Genomic DNA, 18,309 nt, shown 5'->3' with positions numbered 1-18,309 from the left:
AAGGAATTTAGAGTGAGTTACAGGCTTAATGTGAGTAATTAAAATATGATTAAATATTAATTTAGTCATGTAAAAATTGTAATAAGTCTGTTTATATATGTATACACATATATCGAAGCTAGTTAACTATCATATGTGCAAAACGCATTCCGTCGAATGATCACATCTACAAAACTTAACAACAAAAATAAAAACATCATTCAGGCAAAGGAACGAAACAGGTAATATTGACGTCGTCATTCAAAGTACTCAACTTTACCCAGCATACCCTGCCTACTAGCCATTTCAAACTAATTTATTGCAGGGAGGCAAGCTCCACTGCGCCCTCCACACCCCCTGATAATTATATATATATATATATATATATATATATATATAAAATTAAACTCCGAGATCACACTACAAGGTGAGGAAATGGGTACATTTCCCGATCCCCATTGTACTGCGCTCTCCAAGCAGAACATTGACCTCACAACAGCAAATGCACACTAGCATTCGCTGCTGTGGAGTTGACATTTTCGGTTTGGCCTTCCATCAACTGGAAAATAGCCTTTTGACTAACCCAGTTTGACAGAATGCCATCTAAAATTTTGATAGTAAACCGCTGAAGTTATCTGCAAGTATGGTAAGTACTGCGGATACTTGTATATAAAAAATATCAATACCTTTGTAATGTAATGTATCAACAGACCATTATGCTTGCTTGTGGTAATAAAATTAAACTAGGAGTAATAACTTTTCTCCCCATCATATTTGGGCCTAGCCTCAAACTCCTTATAATGAGAGGAGATTTACGGAATGTTTTATTTATTTATTTTTTATTTTATTTTATATTTATTAACCAGGTAGTGTCCAGCTGGGCAAGTAGCCTGCTTTCATTGGTGACCCAGTGAGAAATGTTCTATAGCAATAGTACAAAAAATAAAAGATTACAAACATTTTACAAAGATTTACAAAGCATATACAAAAAGTTTAACAGTTGCCTACAATCACAATTTACAAAAAGCGAATGTAAACAGAAAACATTGCCTTAAGCCTTACTACAGACAGTAATATGAAACTCACTAGATACATAACTAAACTAAACCATTGTGGAATTTTCATTTGGTAGAAGTAAGACAAAGGAGAAGATAGAAGAAAAGAAACATTTGATTGATGGCATGAGAAACTAGCCAGGAGTATTACAGGAGCATAGCCATTGTTGAGTAAGGTATTCCTTTGGGAGTTGTTTGAAGCTATGCCTGTCTGTGTTTTTTAAGATATTCTGGGGTATTAGGTACTGTTTGGCCACCTTGTAGGAGAAAAGAGAGTCACTAAAGTATTTATGAGACTTTGTTACCTTGAGTATAAGTTTATCAGATGATCTAAGGGTCCTGGGGTGGGTATTTAGTTGCACTAGGTTGGAAAGTGCAGGGCAGTTTTCAGGTTCGTGGATAATGGAGTGGGCAGTGGTGAGCCGATAGAGTAAAAACAGATTGGGAAATTCAAGACAGTGTAGTTTTTGAAGAGCAAGACAATGATGGGTCCTGTTGGTTATATTAGCAGCAAACTTGGTATTTTATTATAGTAGGAATCAAGTAGATGTAAATCGGACATGTGCAGGTTAGTGAAAATTTGAGAACAGTAGAGGAGAATAGATAGGAGGTGGGATCTGGCTATGGCTAGTCTGGCGTTTTGAGCGAGGTAAGGTTTGGACTTATATAGTGTACCAAGTTTGCTGTGAACTTTTTTAATTAGGAGTGATATGTGCTTATCAAATGTTAGGTTGTTGTCTGTTGTGGCACCAAGTAGTTTTGTTTGGTTAACTGGTTCAATTATAGTGCCATTAGTGGAGTAGATGGAGACATGAGGTGGGTTTACTTTGGATTTCCTGTTTGACAAGATCATTAATTTTGTTTTGTTTGGGTTTAGGATGAGTTGAAGTTCATTTAGATAATTTTCAATATCTAGAAACAATTTTTGCATTTTATCCTGGAGTTCTTAGGGTGTGAGAGCAGAGCAAATAAGAGTAGGGTCATCGGCATATGGAATGATAGAAGCAGATTTAGTGGCAGTGTTTAGACTATTTGTGAAAATAATAAAATGGAGATGGCTAAGGATGGAACCCTGAGGAACCCCAACAGAGACTGGGATGTGTGTGGAGAGTTTATTATCCAATTTAGTTGCCTGTTGTCGATTAGTAAGGTAGCTAAATAACCATTTGAGAACTGTAGAATTGAGGTTGAAGGAGTCTAGAGTGTTGAGTAGTAGTTGATGAGATACTGTATCAAAAGCTTAGGACATATCAGGGAAAACAGTTCATTGTTTTTGAGGAGGTTGATGTAGTTAGTGAAACTTTTGAGGGTGTGGAGGTACTGTATTTTGGATGGAAGCCGTGCTGTGAACTAGATAAGAGGTTATTTGTAGTGAGGTGGTCTAGGAGCTGCTTATAGATATATTTCTCTAGATTTTTGCTAGGGGTGAGAGAATGTCAATGGGACGATAATTAGAGAGATCTTTAGATGGACCTCCTTTGTGGAGGGGGATAGTAAGAGATATTTTCCAGAGTATGGGGACATACTGATATATGATGGATCGATGGATAGACACAAGAGAGCTGATGGAGCTACAGCAGTTTTTAAGAAGTCACTAGGGAGTTAGTCACCTGCTAGACAGGTAGGTTTTAATTCTGATAGGAATTTTTTGATATAAGAGGTTTAAATGGGTTTAAAAGAGACATAGTTGGGTTTAGAGTCAGTGGAGGTAGGCACTGTAAGTGGTTGTTTAGATTTGTTGTTTTTTAAAAGTAAGGTGATAGCTGTGGTTAAATGACAATTAAACTGGGATGCTAAGCATTCAGTGCTATTTGTTGTAGATGGTGCAGGGGTAGAGGTTTTGCCAGGGTTGATGAGGTAGTTAATGTTTTGCCAAAATTTTGTGGGTTATTTATGTGTTTTTTTGCTGATAGGCTATTTTTTATGAGATATTTCCTTTTTAGTTAGGTTTTAGAACTTTGATGAGAAGCAAAATTAACTTACTGTAAACAATGCTCTCAGTGAGTTGTTCTGATATCACAAGTAAAATAATAAAAATGTTAATAAAAATATTAACATTAAGAGTCAGTTAACCAGAGTTATAAACAGCTTGTAACTATGCTTTCAATCACAAACTAATTGTTTTATCAAAGTGTGAAAACTTTCAAATCACACTATCAGCTCCAAGTTGAATAACTATGTTGGAAAATTCTAAGTATTTTGTTAAAAGTGGCTGTAATGAACTTAGTAACTTTTTTAGATTTTAACTTACTTACACGTAATATATTTATGCATCAAAAATTGATGGCATTGTCTGCTGACATCTTAAATAAAAGTGTAAGGAGTTTGAAAAAACAGAAAAATAAGAGATCCAACAGTTTACATTGAAAGTCAGATGTTGTAAATGGAGATGTTCTTGTTTGGAGGAAAGCAATTGAAAATGGTTCCATTTATAAAACAGTTACTGTAATTAAAGTACTTGCAACATTCCTGGTTCTTTAATTTGGAAGAGTGGCTGCATCAACATTAGCAATATGATGACATGTTGGAACTTCGTGTCACGAATTTGTCACTCGGTTCACGCAGCCATAGCATAAAAGATCTAAACATGGAACTTCTCTCTGATATCCAGGAGTCCAATCCAATGGTAAGAAAATCAACTTGGTGATGAAAAGCTTAACAGTTTATTAAAAATCGTTTTAGCTTCTTGTGGCTCTGTAGTGGCATATTTAGATCCTGCATAAGAGAAGCATAAGTTTGCAAGCTATGCTATTTGGAACTTAATATTTTCTTGATTAAGCAGTCACAGTAAGGATAAAGTTTTTGTCTTAAAGCTTTAATTTGTATAGGGAGAGCTATTGCAAGCTTTATTTTATACTAAGCCCTTCCAGATGAAATCAGGTTTTTATTTGGCTGCTGACATTATTCTTTGCATGTCTTGGAAGTTGAGTAGTTTTGCATAGACTTGTCTGGGATGGTTATCAGTCTGTGATTTTCTTAATGTAGTGGGCTCTTTAAGTTGTTATGCTTGTGCTAATCATTAAGCTGATCATTAAGCAGATATTAAAAACATTTCTTGTGTTACTTTTATTAAAACTTGGTGTTCAATCTTTTCTGGTACTGCTCTTATTACTAAGTTGTTCTTTCTAGAACGTGCTTCCAGATCGATTGTTTTTTCATTTAGATTAATTTACTGACTGTTGGTGTTACTGGTAGTTTGTAAGACTTCAATTCTGTCTTTGCAAAGGGCTATTTTGTTTTCTGTGGAGTCTAGTTGTTTAGTATGTAGCTGTTCCAATAAACTCTGGATGTCTCTCTGTATAAGCTGCAAGACTATTTTAAGTTGCCTATGCAGAAAGAATATTCTGTTTTTTGTTTAGCCAGGGCAGATTTATTTTCATCCTTATTTGCTGGCTTGCATATTTTATTAGACATATCCACTTCTGGGGTGCTGATCAGACAGAATTTAGGTTTAAAATTCTATTAATTCCGACATTGTAGATGACTTTTAGATAGACATTTTTCTGGAATAGAGACACAAGTTTGTTGTTTATTGTTGCAGCCGATGTTGGTTTTGCAGGTTCGGTTATAAGGTCATCTCCAAGATCAAGGCTCAAGACCATCAGATGAGATGACACATCAATGACAAGGATGAGCAGCTGCAATTTCAACTTCAGCACAGCAAGGTAAAGACAACCATGTATGTTATCAGTCTGTGATAATTTTTTTTTTTTTTTTTTTTAGTCAGAATGGTAAAATTGGTGAGCTTGGTATAGAATTCCTTTGGATTTATAAGTGGAAGTCATGGAGTGGAAGTTAGAGTGTTTATCTCATGGCAACCATCTTAATCCCCGAGTTACCATGTGTTAAGAAAGGCTAGTAGCAGCTTTCTTTCCAAAAGGAAATGCACACTAGTCTATGAAATTAATCCCTTCTAAAAACATACCATCAAGTAAGATTTCCCTGCAAGGTTCCATTAGTACCCTGATTCTGGTTTACATTTAAACACAGAACAGAGTTACTAACTGAATCAGTGATAAGCAGTAGACAGTGATCTATTTAAAGTAACTGAGCACACTCCCAAATCAGAACTTTGCATAACTCACGGTTACACAAATCACAAAAGGACCGACTGCCTCATACAGCTATGTATTGCTGCAAGCAGTAGACAATTCAAAGACAACATAAGCTGATGACTCTCACTCACTGTTGGGCATGGCTGTACTAATAAAAGAACTGTAAAAGTACAGCCTGTGTAACAATACAGTCTTCTCAGCAATGTGAAACAAGTTGTATTGAAATCTTCAAATAGGTAGAGGCCAACAACATGACTTAGACTAAACTATCATACTTAAGCAGTAAGCAAGCACCCTCCACAGAAAATGAAACAATCTAGCAAAATAATACATTAGGTCTATTGTCTGTCAGTGTTAATAATGGAAAGGCCAATAGGATGAAGAGTATCACAAAATGAGAAATTCAAGATGAGATCCAGCAACAATCTTGATTTGTTAGAGCTAGAAATTAACTGTGAGTCTAAAATGAGCCGAGCAAGTTCTGAGAACTGAAAAGCAACTGGCTGAGAGTTCTGAGAACTGACAAGCTATTTGCTGAGAGAACTGACTGGCTATTAGCAGCCTTAGATGAGTCACTATAACACCAACATAGCACAAAATTAATGTGTATACTTAGAATATCTTTAAAGTATTTGTAAAATTACTATTTCATAATCTAAATAAGGCACACCAGGATGAATAAAGGAACCTTTATACATGGTGGGCATGTTCATCAGTACCCTATACTTTTACCTGCCCTAAGGTCCTGCATCTCACAGTAACAAAGCTACTTGTGCCTTGGGCATGGCCTTTGGCACCACGTATAAATCTCTAGGCAATGTCAAGACTAAGAACATCAGCCCTAGCATCTCTTGAGTTTTGGTTCCTTTGCATCATCTGTACTGACTGCAAAACCTGTAAATGCAGACAGGGAAACACGTCTGTGACATCATCATTCTGTTTAAGTGGAGTGGAATGCTACAATCATAATCTAAGCTTACAAATCCTTGCTTCAAACACTAGGTCTTTCTTCTGAGATATAATTTATTAAGGGTGTCCAGAGTACATTTAAAATACTAGAGGTATTGATTTGGTATGAGACGGAATTAGAGCAAATTGGCTCTATTAAAAATAAATGTAGAGTACAAATTATTCCACCTGGGATATCTTTTTTTCTTTTCCTTAGGACAAGTTAAATTTAATATGTATGTGTGTGCATGTGCCTGCCCTTGTAATATGTTTGCTCATTCATTTATTGATTTGTCTATCTCTTTTTCAGCTATTTGCTTTGTGAAATGTAAAGGGTTGAGATAGACTTGGGAGGGGTTTAGAATGTTTTTGGCTGAAGACTTTATTCAGTCTGGGCTACCTCTGAATGTTTGCAGTCAAGACTTTACAGTGAAAGTTTTAAAGCTTCTATAATCTAAAGTGGTTTAGAGCTACATGACTTCTTTCCACTGTGTATGTTTAAGAAGTTAATGAAGAGGATGACTTCTAAATATTTTGTTTTATTTAGCTTCGTCAGACATGGCATACGAGTCTATCATTTGATTTTTCCTGTGACAAGATTGCTTCCATTAAGTTCGCCTTCCCTCAGCTGACCCTCAACAGCAGCATAGTGTAGGGCTACTGTCCCTTCATCCATGTCATGGTTTGTGTTTGATATTCTCGTTTTTGATGAGTTCATTAAATGTGTTTCTAAGCTTGCATTTAACACGAGGGCTAGACCCCTCTCCTACTTTGATAATTACAGCAAGCTTTGATGTACTGGATCCAGTGATTTATTAGATTTTAGCTGTTTCTTAACATGGGGCTCTTGAAGGAGACATTGGAGATCACAACTCTCAAGAAACCTTCTTTATACCCAAATGATTTAAATAATTACCTATCTGTAACCTTCCATTTATTGGGAAGGTTATTGAGAAAGTTGTTTCTAAACAGCCAGAAACCTACCTTAAAATTAGTAGCATCATAGACCCTTTCCAGTCTGGATTTCACACATGCTATTGTACTAAAGCAGCTCTAATTAGAGTTGTTAATGATCTTCTGATGGCAAGAGACCAACGACACTACTCATTGTTGGTCCGCCTAGATCTCTTTCCAGTGTTTGACAAAGAGGATCATGACATTTTAATATATTAACTCTTGTCTTACTGTGGGATTTCCTCTAAGTTTTGGATTAATTTACTTCTTATCTCTCTAAAAGTGTACAAACAGTATCTTTACTATTCAAAATAGACTTGAATATATGTACCAGAGCAGATCACCTGACCATTGGCAGTATACATTTACAGAAAAGGGGATTATTGTATTTTTGGGGGAGAAGGGGTATAAGATTTTGCACTTCTTTGAATGGCTGTCCTGGAAATTCTGTGGTCTTTGAAATAAATGCTACATCCCCTGTGCTCTGCTTTTTGTAGGGTACACCTGTCTGAGATACCTTTGGAATAGCATAAAGTAAGTTTGTTGATGGATATTAGCCTAGAATAAAAAAAAAAGCATTACTATGAAATGGAAAACATTTGCACCAAACATTATGGCACTATTATGAAAGAAACTTAAAGCCAATGTGGAAGCTTTGGTAAGTAATTAAAAAAAATAAACACAAGCATTTCAATAAGTGGATGCCTTATGTAAAATATTAAACATATTTGGCTTAAAACCAACATTGTCAGTCAGAAATAGGCACAGCCACCAGCCACACAACTAGTTAGTTAACATTATCATACTGCATAATACAAAGCTGGAATACAAAGCTGGAATGCTTAAGTATGTACCCCATCCCTATGATTACTGCTGTAATAAAGAAGTTTTAATTAAAAAAATTACTAAAATTCAACATACTGCTGTTCTTTTGCCATTGAAGTTAGCAGCAAAATCTCAGGACATTTTATATTAAATATTAAAGTAAACAGACTTAAAAAATCATAAGAATATGTCAGAACAGTTTGCTGATTCTGCTTCTTGTACAAATGAATGTATAGAATATCTAGACTTACTCTGGTCACACTGCTGCCCAGTGTACCCTGTTTCACAAATGCACTGGCCTGTGGTGGGACTGCAACTTCCTGAGCCGATATCACAGTTACAGGTATACGCACAGTCAGGACCCCAACGACCCATGTTACAAGCTGAAAAAAAAAAAAACAAACAAAAAAAAATATATATATATATTAATTTCCTGAAAAGGCTTCTCTGGGCAAACAGAACACAAATCTAGATTAATGAAATAACATCATGGGATAAGGAATAGAGAAAAAAAGACCAGAGCAAGAAATGCACAAATATTATGGAAAACACACATCACATTGCACACACAATTTCTGTATTTTAAGTAAGAGGCACCACATTGCCAGTTACACAAATATTGTGCTCTAGCAGCCTACAACAGGTTCATAGGTGTTTACCAGGCTAATGACCACAAGGACCTTTTTAAGCCTTGCCATGCATCCCAAATCTCTGACAAGTTCTGGTACCCTTTATCAGTGTAAGCAGGGGCTCGGGCCATGAAACATTTACAAGCAGGGCCCTGGGAGATGAATCATTTACAGGCTGCCTGTGTGTATTAGAGACATAAGTGCCAAACCATGGATTAATTTCCTGTTCCCCATCCAATTGTCCAAGTTACATTTCATTTGCATTAGGAAAGAACTCTGCTTCACATGGATAGGGAGACTGTTCCAGAGAACCTGTCTCTCCAGTAGGTCCTATTTATATCATATACAGAATGGGTAATTCTGGTGCTGTTTGTTTTGCAAATATGCAGGAGATCCATCAGAGTGAGGTCTGACAATGTCTTGAATGTCAGACACAGACCTTCCCTCAACAGCCTATAGGAGACAGAATACAGGGATAGGGACTTCAGGTGGTCTGCAGAAGACATGCTACTTATTGCCTGTATTCTTTTAATGAGGAACCTCTACAGACATTCCAATTATTGGATATGCCTGGTTAGGTACATACCAAAGGGGGCACTGTACTCAATGACAGATCTGATGAATGCTGAATATAGTGGAACAATGACTTCCCTGGACCTAGATGCCATACTTTGTTTATAAGCTGCACAACACAGAACTGTAGGCATGTGATGGTCAAAGGCTAGATTACTGTCTATGTGTCCCCCCAAGTCAGTGACTACTGGGTCAACTCTTAAGGGTGTGTTGTCAATATGATAGTTACCAGGGGTGGATGACTTCCCAAAGGACAGTTTTAGTCCATGGCTCTGGAACCAGTTGTTTGTCTGTGTCAGCCCTTCCTAGAAAATATTTGTGTCAATGGGTGATTCAATGGCAGCTCTTAATTTGTAATTACCAGCAAATTTAGTCAGCCAGTGGCCACTGATGTTGACACTGACTTCAGAGACATAAATGCCAAAAAAGAGCACTTCCAGGACCAATTCCTGAGGGACTACACTTGTAAATGGCCTCTTTGTAGAGGAGAACTCCCCAATTCTAACTTCCTGAGTCCTGTCTGAGACCCAGCTGGATACCCACTGGGTGACATAAGGGTTTGTACCTAACCTCTTACATTTAACAATGCCTGAGTGGAGGATTGTGTCAAATGCCTTGGCCAGGTCAAGGTAGGCAGTGTGAACCATTTTGCCCTCCTCCATTGCTTAGGTGACCTTCTCAAAGAAGTCCACCAGGTTGAGTAGGCATGAGCTGCCCTTGATTACATTAAAGTGGGTTAGGTCCAGTGTCTGGAGGTTTCCTATGTCATTATTGATCATTTCCATCACAATTCTTTCCATGCCTTTGCATATGAGACAAGCAAAACTTATGGGTTTCTAGTTTCTACTGTCTGTAGATGGCCTACCTTTGTGCCGAGGGATGACTGTTGCTGTTCTCCATTCATAAAGTGCAAAGCCTGTTTGGAGGGTACAGTTAAAAAGCAATTCCAGAAGGCCCGATAGATCACATTTCATACTATTTAGAAGACATCCTGAGATACTGTCCGAATCCATTGTTGCAGAGTTCTTGGCCTTAGAGAGAGAGAGCATTAAGGACCTGTTCCCTATTGAAAGCAGAGAGAGTTACATTTGATGGTATTTCCTGAAGGAGGGTTGATGGGGAGAGAGAGATAAGGTTGGAGATGAATTTATCAGCCAGTAGGTTTGCTTTATCTTCTGGCTCAGTAGAGGTGGCTCCATTTACAATGAGCTCTGCACATAATTGTGTATTGCCTTTGAGGTTGTGGACATAGGTAAAGAATGCCTTTTGGTTGTCCTTGGCCTGGGACATCAAATTTACCTCAAATTTGGCTTTCGTATACTTTATTTGTCCTTTGAGTTATTTGCTTAGTTTGATGAGAGTGCTTTTATCCTGCTGGGTACTGCACCTCCTAATTTTAGCCATGATTTTTTCCTTCTGTTATACAGCCTACTGATGTTGTGATTCCACCAGGGTGGCTTGTTTTTTTAATTAGTTTTGTACTTCTCCCTGGTGGGTAGAGCTGCCTCTATGCAGCTATTGACATGCTTTTATAGGGTTTCTGTGAACAGTTCTGTGTTGGCAGTACTGTTCCCAGGGTTTATGGGGACTGTGATTTTGTCAGGTTATCACTTAATAGTAGGAAGTGAGCCTTAGAGTAGTTCCTATATATTCCAGTGTTAGCTGAGGTTCCAGGTTTTATTTTTACTTCAAAGGAGACCATTTTGTGGTCTGACCTTACCAGAGAAGACATTACGTTGAGGGTGTGCAGCACTCTCCCATATTAGTGAGTACCAGATCCAGTATGGTTGCACCCCTTGTTGGTGTATTGACAATCTACTCCAGGGAGTTTGTATTTTCAAATTTCAGGAATCTTTGTGCCTGCAAATTTGGTGTTGTATATGATTCCCAGTTAATAGTCAGGTAATTAAAATTGCCCATGAATATGGTATTGGGTTGGAAGGTGAGTGTTTCCCATAAGTATAAATACATGATATGCATTTTTTGGGTTATAGAGAGGGACCTATAGCTTGCAAGGAAGTGGTACTGGATTTTGCCTATGGTGATTTGAAAGTGGAGAAGCTCAAGTGCATTGTCCTGTTTGACCAGCCTTGAGGTATATGTACTTTTGATGTAAATTAAGACATCTCCACTTTTAATCTCTGTCTAGTGGATGGTCTAAATGTGTATAAGCCATTATAACCTTGCACTGTCGGTGTGCTCTTTAAACCATGTCTCAGTGACCTCATAGACGTCATCATTCTCTAGGATGAAGAGAGTTTCTAAGGATGGAGTCTTGTTTAGACTTCTAGCATTGAGCAGTAACATCTTTAGATATTTGCAATGAGAAGCAGATTCATCAAATTTATTTATTTAACTGACATTTGTTTATCTAACTGGGTATAAGCCCATTTTCAGTGGAGGCCCAGGGAGAAAAGATCCACATTACACATTAAAGAAAATTAAAAAAAAACTGAACAATGGTTACAAATATTAAGACAATAGCAAAGTAGTACAATTTGTGAATACAATAAAAGAAAATACTCAAAATATAAGGCAAGCAATAAAGTTGACCATACATTATATACAAGATAGAACAGCGTTCTTAATATGCATGTTACATAATGATGCATGAAAAATATATAACAGAATAAGTAATAGGTTGTAAAAGCATATATATATGTATATATATATATATATATATATATATATATATATATATATATATATATATATATATATATATATAAAGCTGGAAGAAGCAGTTAAAAGCCCACATCTGGTACAAGCAAGGGGTCAAGTTAACTTCTTGGTCACTTCTTTTATCTGTTCCAGTGAAACATGAAACAACTGAAACACAGTTAATTGTCTGGCAACAAATTTCATGTGCCCACAACCCTTTCAAAGACAAATGCCTTCTCGTTCCTCTCTCTTAAATATCCATCCACGTTTACCCTCTTCTAGCATCTAGCTATATCATCATTTCCTCTGCCTGTCCTGCTCCTTGTCAGGATTTAAAAACACACATTTATATCGCACATCTAAATTGTGCAGATGCAAAACTCCCTAACATTCTCTCACAGTCTAAGAAATTTAAATATCTTATTCTGTATGCTTGATCACCCCGCCAGTCAGTCTAATGTTTTTTATACTATACAGCCTTGCACACTTCCAACCTCACAGAGGTAATGAGCAAAATAGTGTGTGTCTGTACACATGTGCATGTTTGAATCTTCTCAGCAATGGACATTGATAAAAGGGTGCGATAAAACTTTGTGGATATTTTATCACTACTCCATACATTTTATAAAACATTTACTACCAGGTATGTCAACAACATGCTACTCCTATATCCAATCACTCACGTTCCCATTCATATCAGAACAATAAAAATAAACCACTTACAGCATATATAAAATGCAAAGTAAAAAAAAAAAACAACTATGGCCATGCAAATTAAACCTCTAGGAAAAATGCTTATAACAGAAAAATTAACAGAAAAGGAAAAAGAAAAGAAAATCATAACCCCAACCAGCCAATTGGAAAATGACATTACAGGTAAAATAGATCTCAATCTAACAATCTACATCAAATAACATTAAACTTAAACACAGTTAAGGTATAGTATCGTTGAATGTAAACATCAGCACACTTCTAAAATAATACAGCAAAATGATCTAATAGTTGATATTAGTAAAAAAAAACTTGTTAAAATTTACCTCGGAAATGGAAAAGAAAATCACCAATGAGACAACTCATGCATAACAGCATATGCAAGATATGTAAACCCTATTCGATAAACAGCTAATGCAATTTATGCACCCAACTAACTAAAACAGAAAAGTAGATGAATGGAATATATGGATGTCTGCTTTATTTATAAAAAAACTGAATATTTTTCAATGTAGGATTACATAACTCATCTCAAAATGTGTTGTTTAAACCTCAAGATATGTATTTACTTACTTAAACCTCAAGATACTAGAAGACAGATAGACCCCCCACACACACACACACACACATATATATTATACATCTTACGTTTACTGACAGCCATTTCATTTTTAAACAAACTGATACAGTGTGTAAAAAACATTGCTACATAAAGTCACTGAGGCAAGGCTCTGACATATAAGCACATAATACCAAACAGGCTGTCAGAAAAACACACACTAAACCTACCACACACAATAAGGACTAAACACATAGACCCACATATGCTGAGGTTCTTACAAGTAATCTTCCTAAACCTGAAAGGCTTCCCAGTTGTTGCACTTACAATAAGTAACAGCAACCTCAAAATCACTCTACTAAAATAATGCCCACCACGACACATTCAGCCAGATCTCACAGTGTGTCAACCTCTAAGTCTATAAGGCAAATAACCACACAACCCGAGACTCCATTCTGGGACACACAAATGTCCCACTCAACAGGCTGAGTAAGGACAGAAACACAATCATTTGCCTAACAGGGGGGCCAGGTTCTGCCAGATCATGCACACACTCAGGTCGCTGAATCATAAAGTCTCAATATGACTCAGTCATAGTCCATGTAGATGTAAATGATCTGTGATGTAACACCATGGAATACATGAAGAGACAGAAATATGATGGAGCTCTTGGTATATGTGATCTAGGTAGGTACAAGCTTAGCACTGAGCAGCATTACAGTTGGAAACGCAACCCTTCTAAAGATTCCTGAGCCAAATATATCTCACTATGCAGTCTAGCCAAGCAATCCATCCACAGACACAAAACAACCACTGCCAAAATCAACAAATCACACTTTTAGACAAACCTAAAAGATTCTGGACAGAAATCAACCTGCTGACTGGTTGAAAGGCACAACACAACTCAACTCCCCTAAACCTGTCTAACACTATCACATACAAACTTGGGGTGGAAACTTGGCATAATGGTTAAGGTGTTTACCTTACAGACACAAGGTGCAGGGTTTGATTCTCACATAGGGTAATTGGCTAAGCTTAAAATGACCCACAAGCACAATTAACCTAGTGCTAATCTATGAACCTGTGATCCTATGAACTCTGATGCACTGACTTCCTCAATGAATTCAGCAATCTGCCACATATCAACAATACAAATGTACTACCCTCACACTCACCCCCTCCTCACCTTTACTTTCCACTATTCCACTTCAAAAAGAATAGAACCAAAAATATTGAAACATAATTGGACAAAATACAAATAGATACTCCCCCCAAGCTCAGATAACCTAGCCCCCTTAGTTCATAGCTTCATAGATTGGTACTAGATTATTGGCCCTAGGGCCTATACAAACCTAGCAATAACAATTCCCTGGCTATTTCTTCCCACACTATTTACTTCCCTGGACCCCTGTCTAGCAGGGCAACTGACATGATCCCCGGGGCAAATTTCCTTTCTCCCATCCAATCATCAAGGTTCCTTTTGAAGAGGGCCAAAGAGGCGCTCTGCTTGACATGTATGGGCAGTCTATTCCAGAGTCTGGGGAGTCTCTGGGTCAGGAACCTATCCCTCCAGCATGTTTTGTTTATTGTGATGACAAGGTTTAGATCCCTGGAGCGTTTGGCTCTGTGGGATTGGGATTTCTTTAAGTGTAGCATGTCCAACAGCTCTGGGTTTGACATGGCCTTGTATGTTAAGCAGAGATCACCTCGGAGTAGATGATATGCGACAGAGTATAGCTGGAGTTTTTTAAGGTGGACCATTCACCTTTGTAATGATTTCATATCCCACCCTCTCACTCACATATACAACCTCAGGTTAACTAATAAGATTATGCCTCAGATATGGAAACTACCCAAGCCAACTAATTCTTCACAATTCCGTCCAGTCTCAGTACTTCCCACTTTAGTTAAAATACAAGAAAGAAATATCTACAAACAAATTACTGCATATTTACATCAATACCATCTTCTATCCAGGAAGCAACATGGATTCTGATCCAATTCAAGTTCAACTTGGACATCTGGATGGGAAACTGAAATTCATTCCTGGTTTGGCACCTATGTCTCTGATGCAAACAGGTAACCTGTAAATGGTTCCTCTCTCAGGCCCATGCTTACTCTTATCAAGAGTATCAGAACTCGTCAGATTTGGGATGCATGGCTAGGCTTAAAAAGGCTCCTCTTATGAAAGGAGTCCTCCAGGGTTTCCACTTTAGTCCTACTACTACTCTTCCATATTTATAAACAGACTCCCACCTGATCATCCTCAGATACCTCTAATTCTTTAAGCAGATGACATGATCATCTACATGTCAGACAAATCCCACTGTGTTATACAAACTCAGCTCCAAGATGACCTCCAAAGCCCCAACCAGTGTTTAACAGGCCAGCCACTTATACTCAATCCCTCAAAAACAAAAGCAATGCTATTTGTAACCAACCAAAAAATAACCAAAGCACCCAGCTTCCTTAATATTAAAGATGTTACAAAAACACCATAGAAGCTACCACATCCTTCAAATACCTTGGTATTTGGCTAGACCAATCTCTTAACTTTCAACTACACATTCAAAACACATGCAAAAAGATCAGCACACTACTGTTCTAGGCAAACATTGCCTCTTCTGCCTATGTCAGCCAAAACACTCATAGGCAAAGGCATCCTCTATCTCAACACAAATATGGACTACCCATTATAGCTGCAGCCTCAAAGAAAAATGCCACTACCTTACAAACCATCTCCAATAAAATCAGCAGGCACATTACTAACTTCCCCTATAATGAACCTCACCAAAGTTAAATGTCTCCCACTACATATGACAGCCAACCTCATACTAGGATAACTAATTCACTAAGCCCTTCCTCCTGAGACATCATCCCCTCTCACTCACATACTTTTCACCAAAACTGCCACATATAATCTCAGGGGTATCTCTCAATCTCAACCCACCTTACTAACTCCAAACAGTAAACTCTATTGCACTGACCATGCTCTCTCCATCCTAGCACCTAAACTATAAGATTCCATTCCTCTCTCAATTCAAGATGTCCAAAAGTACTCTGACTTCAGATAACAGCTCAAGCTACACCTCATCATCCAAGCAAAGTACAGCTGCACTCACTGAGGTCACATTACATGAATCCTGCAGCTCTCTCACACACACCTTTATCTCTGTAGCACAAGCTGCACTTAAATAACAAATGGTTAATGATGTGATATTTATTTAAGTGTAGCTTGTGCCACTGTGATGTCAACTCTGTGAAAGGCTTGCTAGCCGAGGGGCTGAAGCATTAAACAATTTTGGATTTTACGCTTCTGCAGTTGTTCTTCACTTTCTCTGTGTTTTTTTATTTTTTATTTTTTTTGTTTAATGAGTTAGAAATATTACAACACACTACTAAGTTGTTTTGTGCTTTGGTTGTCTTACATTCACTCATGCTAGCTACGAACCACAAGTGTTAAAATTGCGAATAAGAGGTTAAGGCTGTAGTTACTGTGATAGCGTTTCTTAGTTGTATCAATAGCTATCATTCTATCCTACAGGTTTTTTATTATAGAGTAACTGCTATAATTGATGATGTATTCTGTATTTTACTGTTTTTCTGTACTTGTTGGAAAACATACGGTATTTTACTATATTTTACTGTTTTGTTTTGTTTTTTGTTCTGTACTTGCTGCAAAACATATGGTAGTCCTGTAATTATTAGGAAAAAGGTGTTTTTTCTAGTACCACAGAGCTCCTTAATTATACCTGTCTTCTCCTCTCTCTCTCCTCTTTACAGTTCACTTCTTCCCTGCTTCAACGCTTGAGTGCAGCACCCTTCATCTGATCTCGGATCCTGCTCTTGACACGGAAAGTAACTGCACACTTTATTTGTATGTTGTCTTCACTGATTTACTCTTTAATTTGACAAAGTTGCATTTTAGTAGTAAGTGGTATACACACTACCTCGGGATGGCTCTGTTAATTCCTCCTCATGTGTAGCTCTATAGTCTCCTGCAGTCTCTAGTCTTTTCTTGTAGCTCTGCAGTTGTCTCAACCCCACATCCCATACACATCCCAGTGAACCCATGGAACCTCTACTGAATTTAGCTGTAGAATGCGTCTTTTCAGCTTTTCCCGGTTAGGGGTCGCCACAGCGGAACTCCGGTCCGCTAATGATTGGTAGTTGATTTTTACGTGCCGAGTTACCAGCCCTGATGCACAACCTTCAACGAAGGTACGCCCATTCACGCATATCTCCACGCAGAAGATGCTCTAGCTGAGAATCGAACAGGACAGTGTCATTACTGTGAGGTGACAATGCTACCGCAGCACCGAATACTACTTCATAATTTATAAACAACAACATAAAGAAAACAGCCACTCCAGCATATGTAATTTTTGAATGCTTGAATTCCTACAAAGAGGTTATCTCCCCCAGAAAAAGCAGCTGAAGTTTTTAACATGCTGTGACATTCAATTACTGTAGTACTGATATGGGTTATACATTTCATCCATGGATTGTTTTTGCTGGTCCAAGGTTCATTGCCGATCTGGCTCTGCTCACTCCACTCCTCTACCCTACCCCCAAATTCCACCCACTCCCACTATACCTAAACTATAGCCTTATAACTCCACCCCCTCATTTACTTCATCCAATCGCAATCCCTCCCCATCCCTTCCTAATTATCCAACCCCCACCCACTTACCTCCTTAATATACTTCTAACCTCTACTCTACCTATCTCTATCCGATTCCCTTTCTAAGATATATCTCACCCACTACACTATCAAATATACTCACAATCTCCTCCTTCTCCTCTCCATCTTTCCTTCCCATTATAATCTCTCTATTCTACCTAACCTTTCCACATTTTTACAAGACTTCTACATCCTCTCTACTGATACTACACTACCAACCTCTCACCCTGCAATTCTTCTAACCACACTTCCATCTAGCACTATAATTCTCACTTTCTCACTTTTTATTTATTTTATTTTTTATTTTACATTTGTTTACTGGGAATGTCCGACTGGAACGTGGTCCATTTACAGCGGAGGCCCGGGGAGAAAAGCTCCACATCAAATAATATGTACACTGTTAATTTTACAATTAAAAGAATAAAATCTTACAATCAGTATAACATTTACAATGTTTTTTTTCCAAGCAAACTTAATTTAAACATAGTAGACCCTGGATGGCAGAAATTGGGAGAGAAAAACTCCAGACTTCCCAATGCTATCAAAAGATATATCACAGAAGACATAACAATTTACACATAGTAGGCCATGTATGGCAGTGTTTGGCAACAGTATTAAAGAGAAAGTGAGCAGTAAAGAGAGGAATGTAGGAATAATTGGTGGAGAGCAGGAAAGC

General features: G+C 37.7%; 1 protein-coding gene across 1 annotated transcript in view; it reads right to left on the bottom strand.

Annotated features, from left to right (window-relative positions):
- The window catches only part of MEGF6 (multiple EGF like domains 6), a 2,184,612-nt gene that overhangs the window by 852,049 nt on the left and 1,314,254 nt on the right, over positions 1-18,309 (bottom strand). Inside the window, exon 18 of the mRNA XM_044062967.1 lies at positions 8,068-8,199. Within this exon, the coding sequence (XP_043918902.1) occupies positions 8,068-8,199 (132 nt within the window). The remainder of the gene's footprint in view (positions 1-8,067; positions 8,200-18,309) is intronic.

This window comes from Protopterus annectens, chromosome 2.part1, assembly GCF_019279795.1.
Source record: "Protopterus annectens isolate FY-2018-M chromosome 2.part1, PAN1.0, whole genome shotgun sequence".
Lineage (NCBI taxonomy): Eukaryota > Metazoa > Chordata > Ceratodontiformes > Protopteridae > Protopterus > Protopterus annectens.
This window is presented reverse-complemented; position numbering and strand designations above follow the sequence as displayed.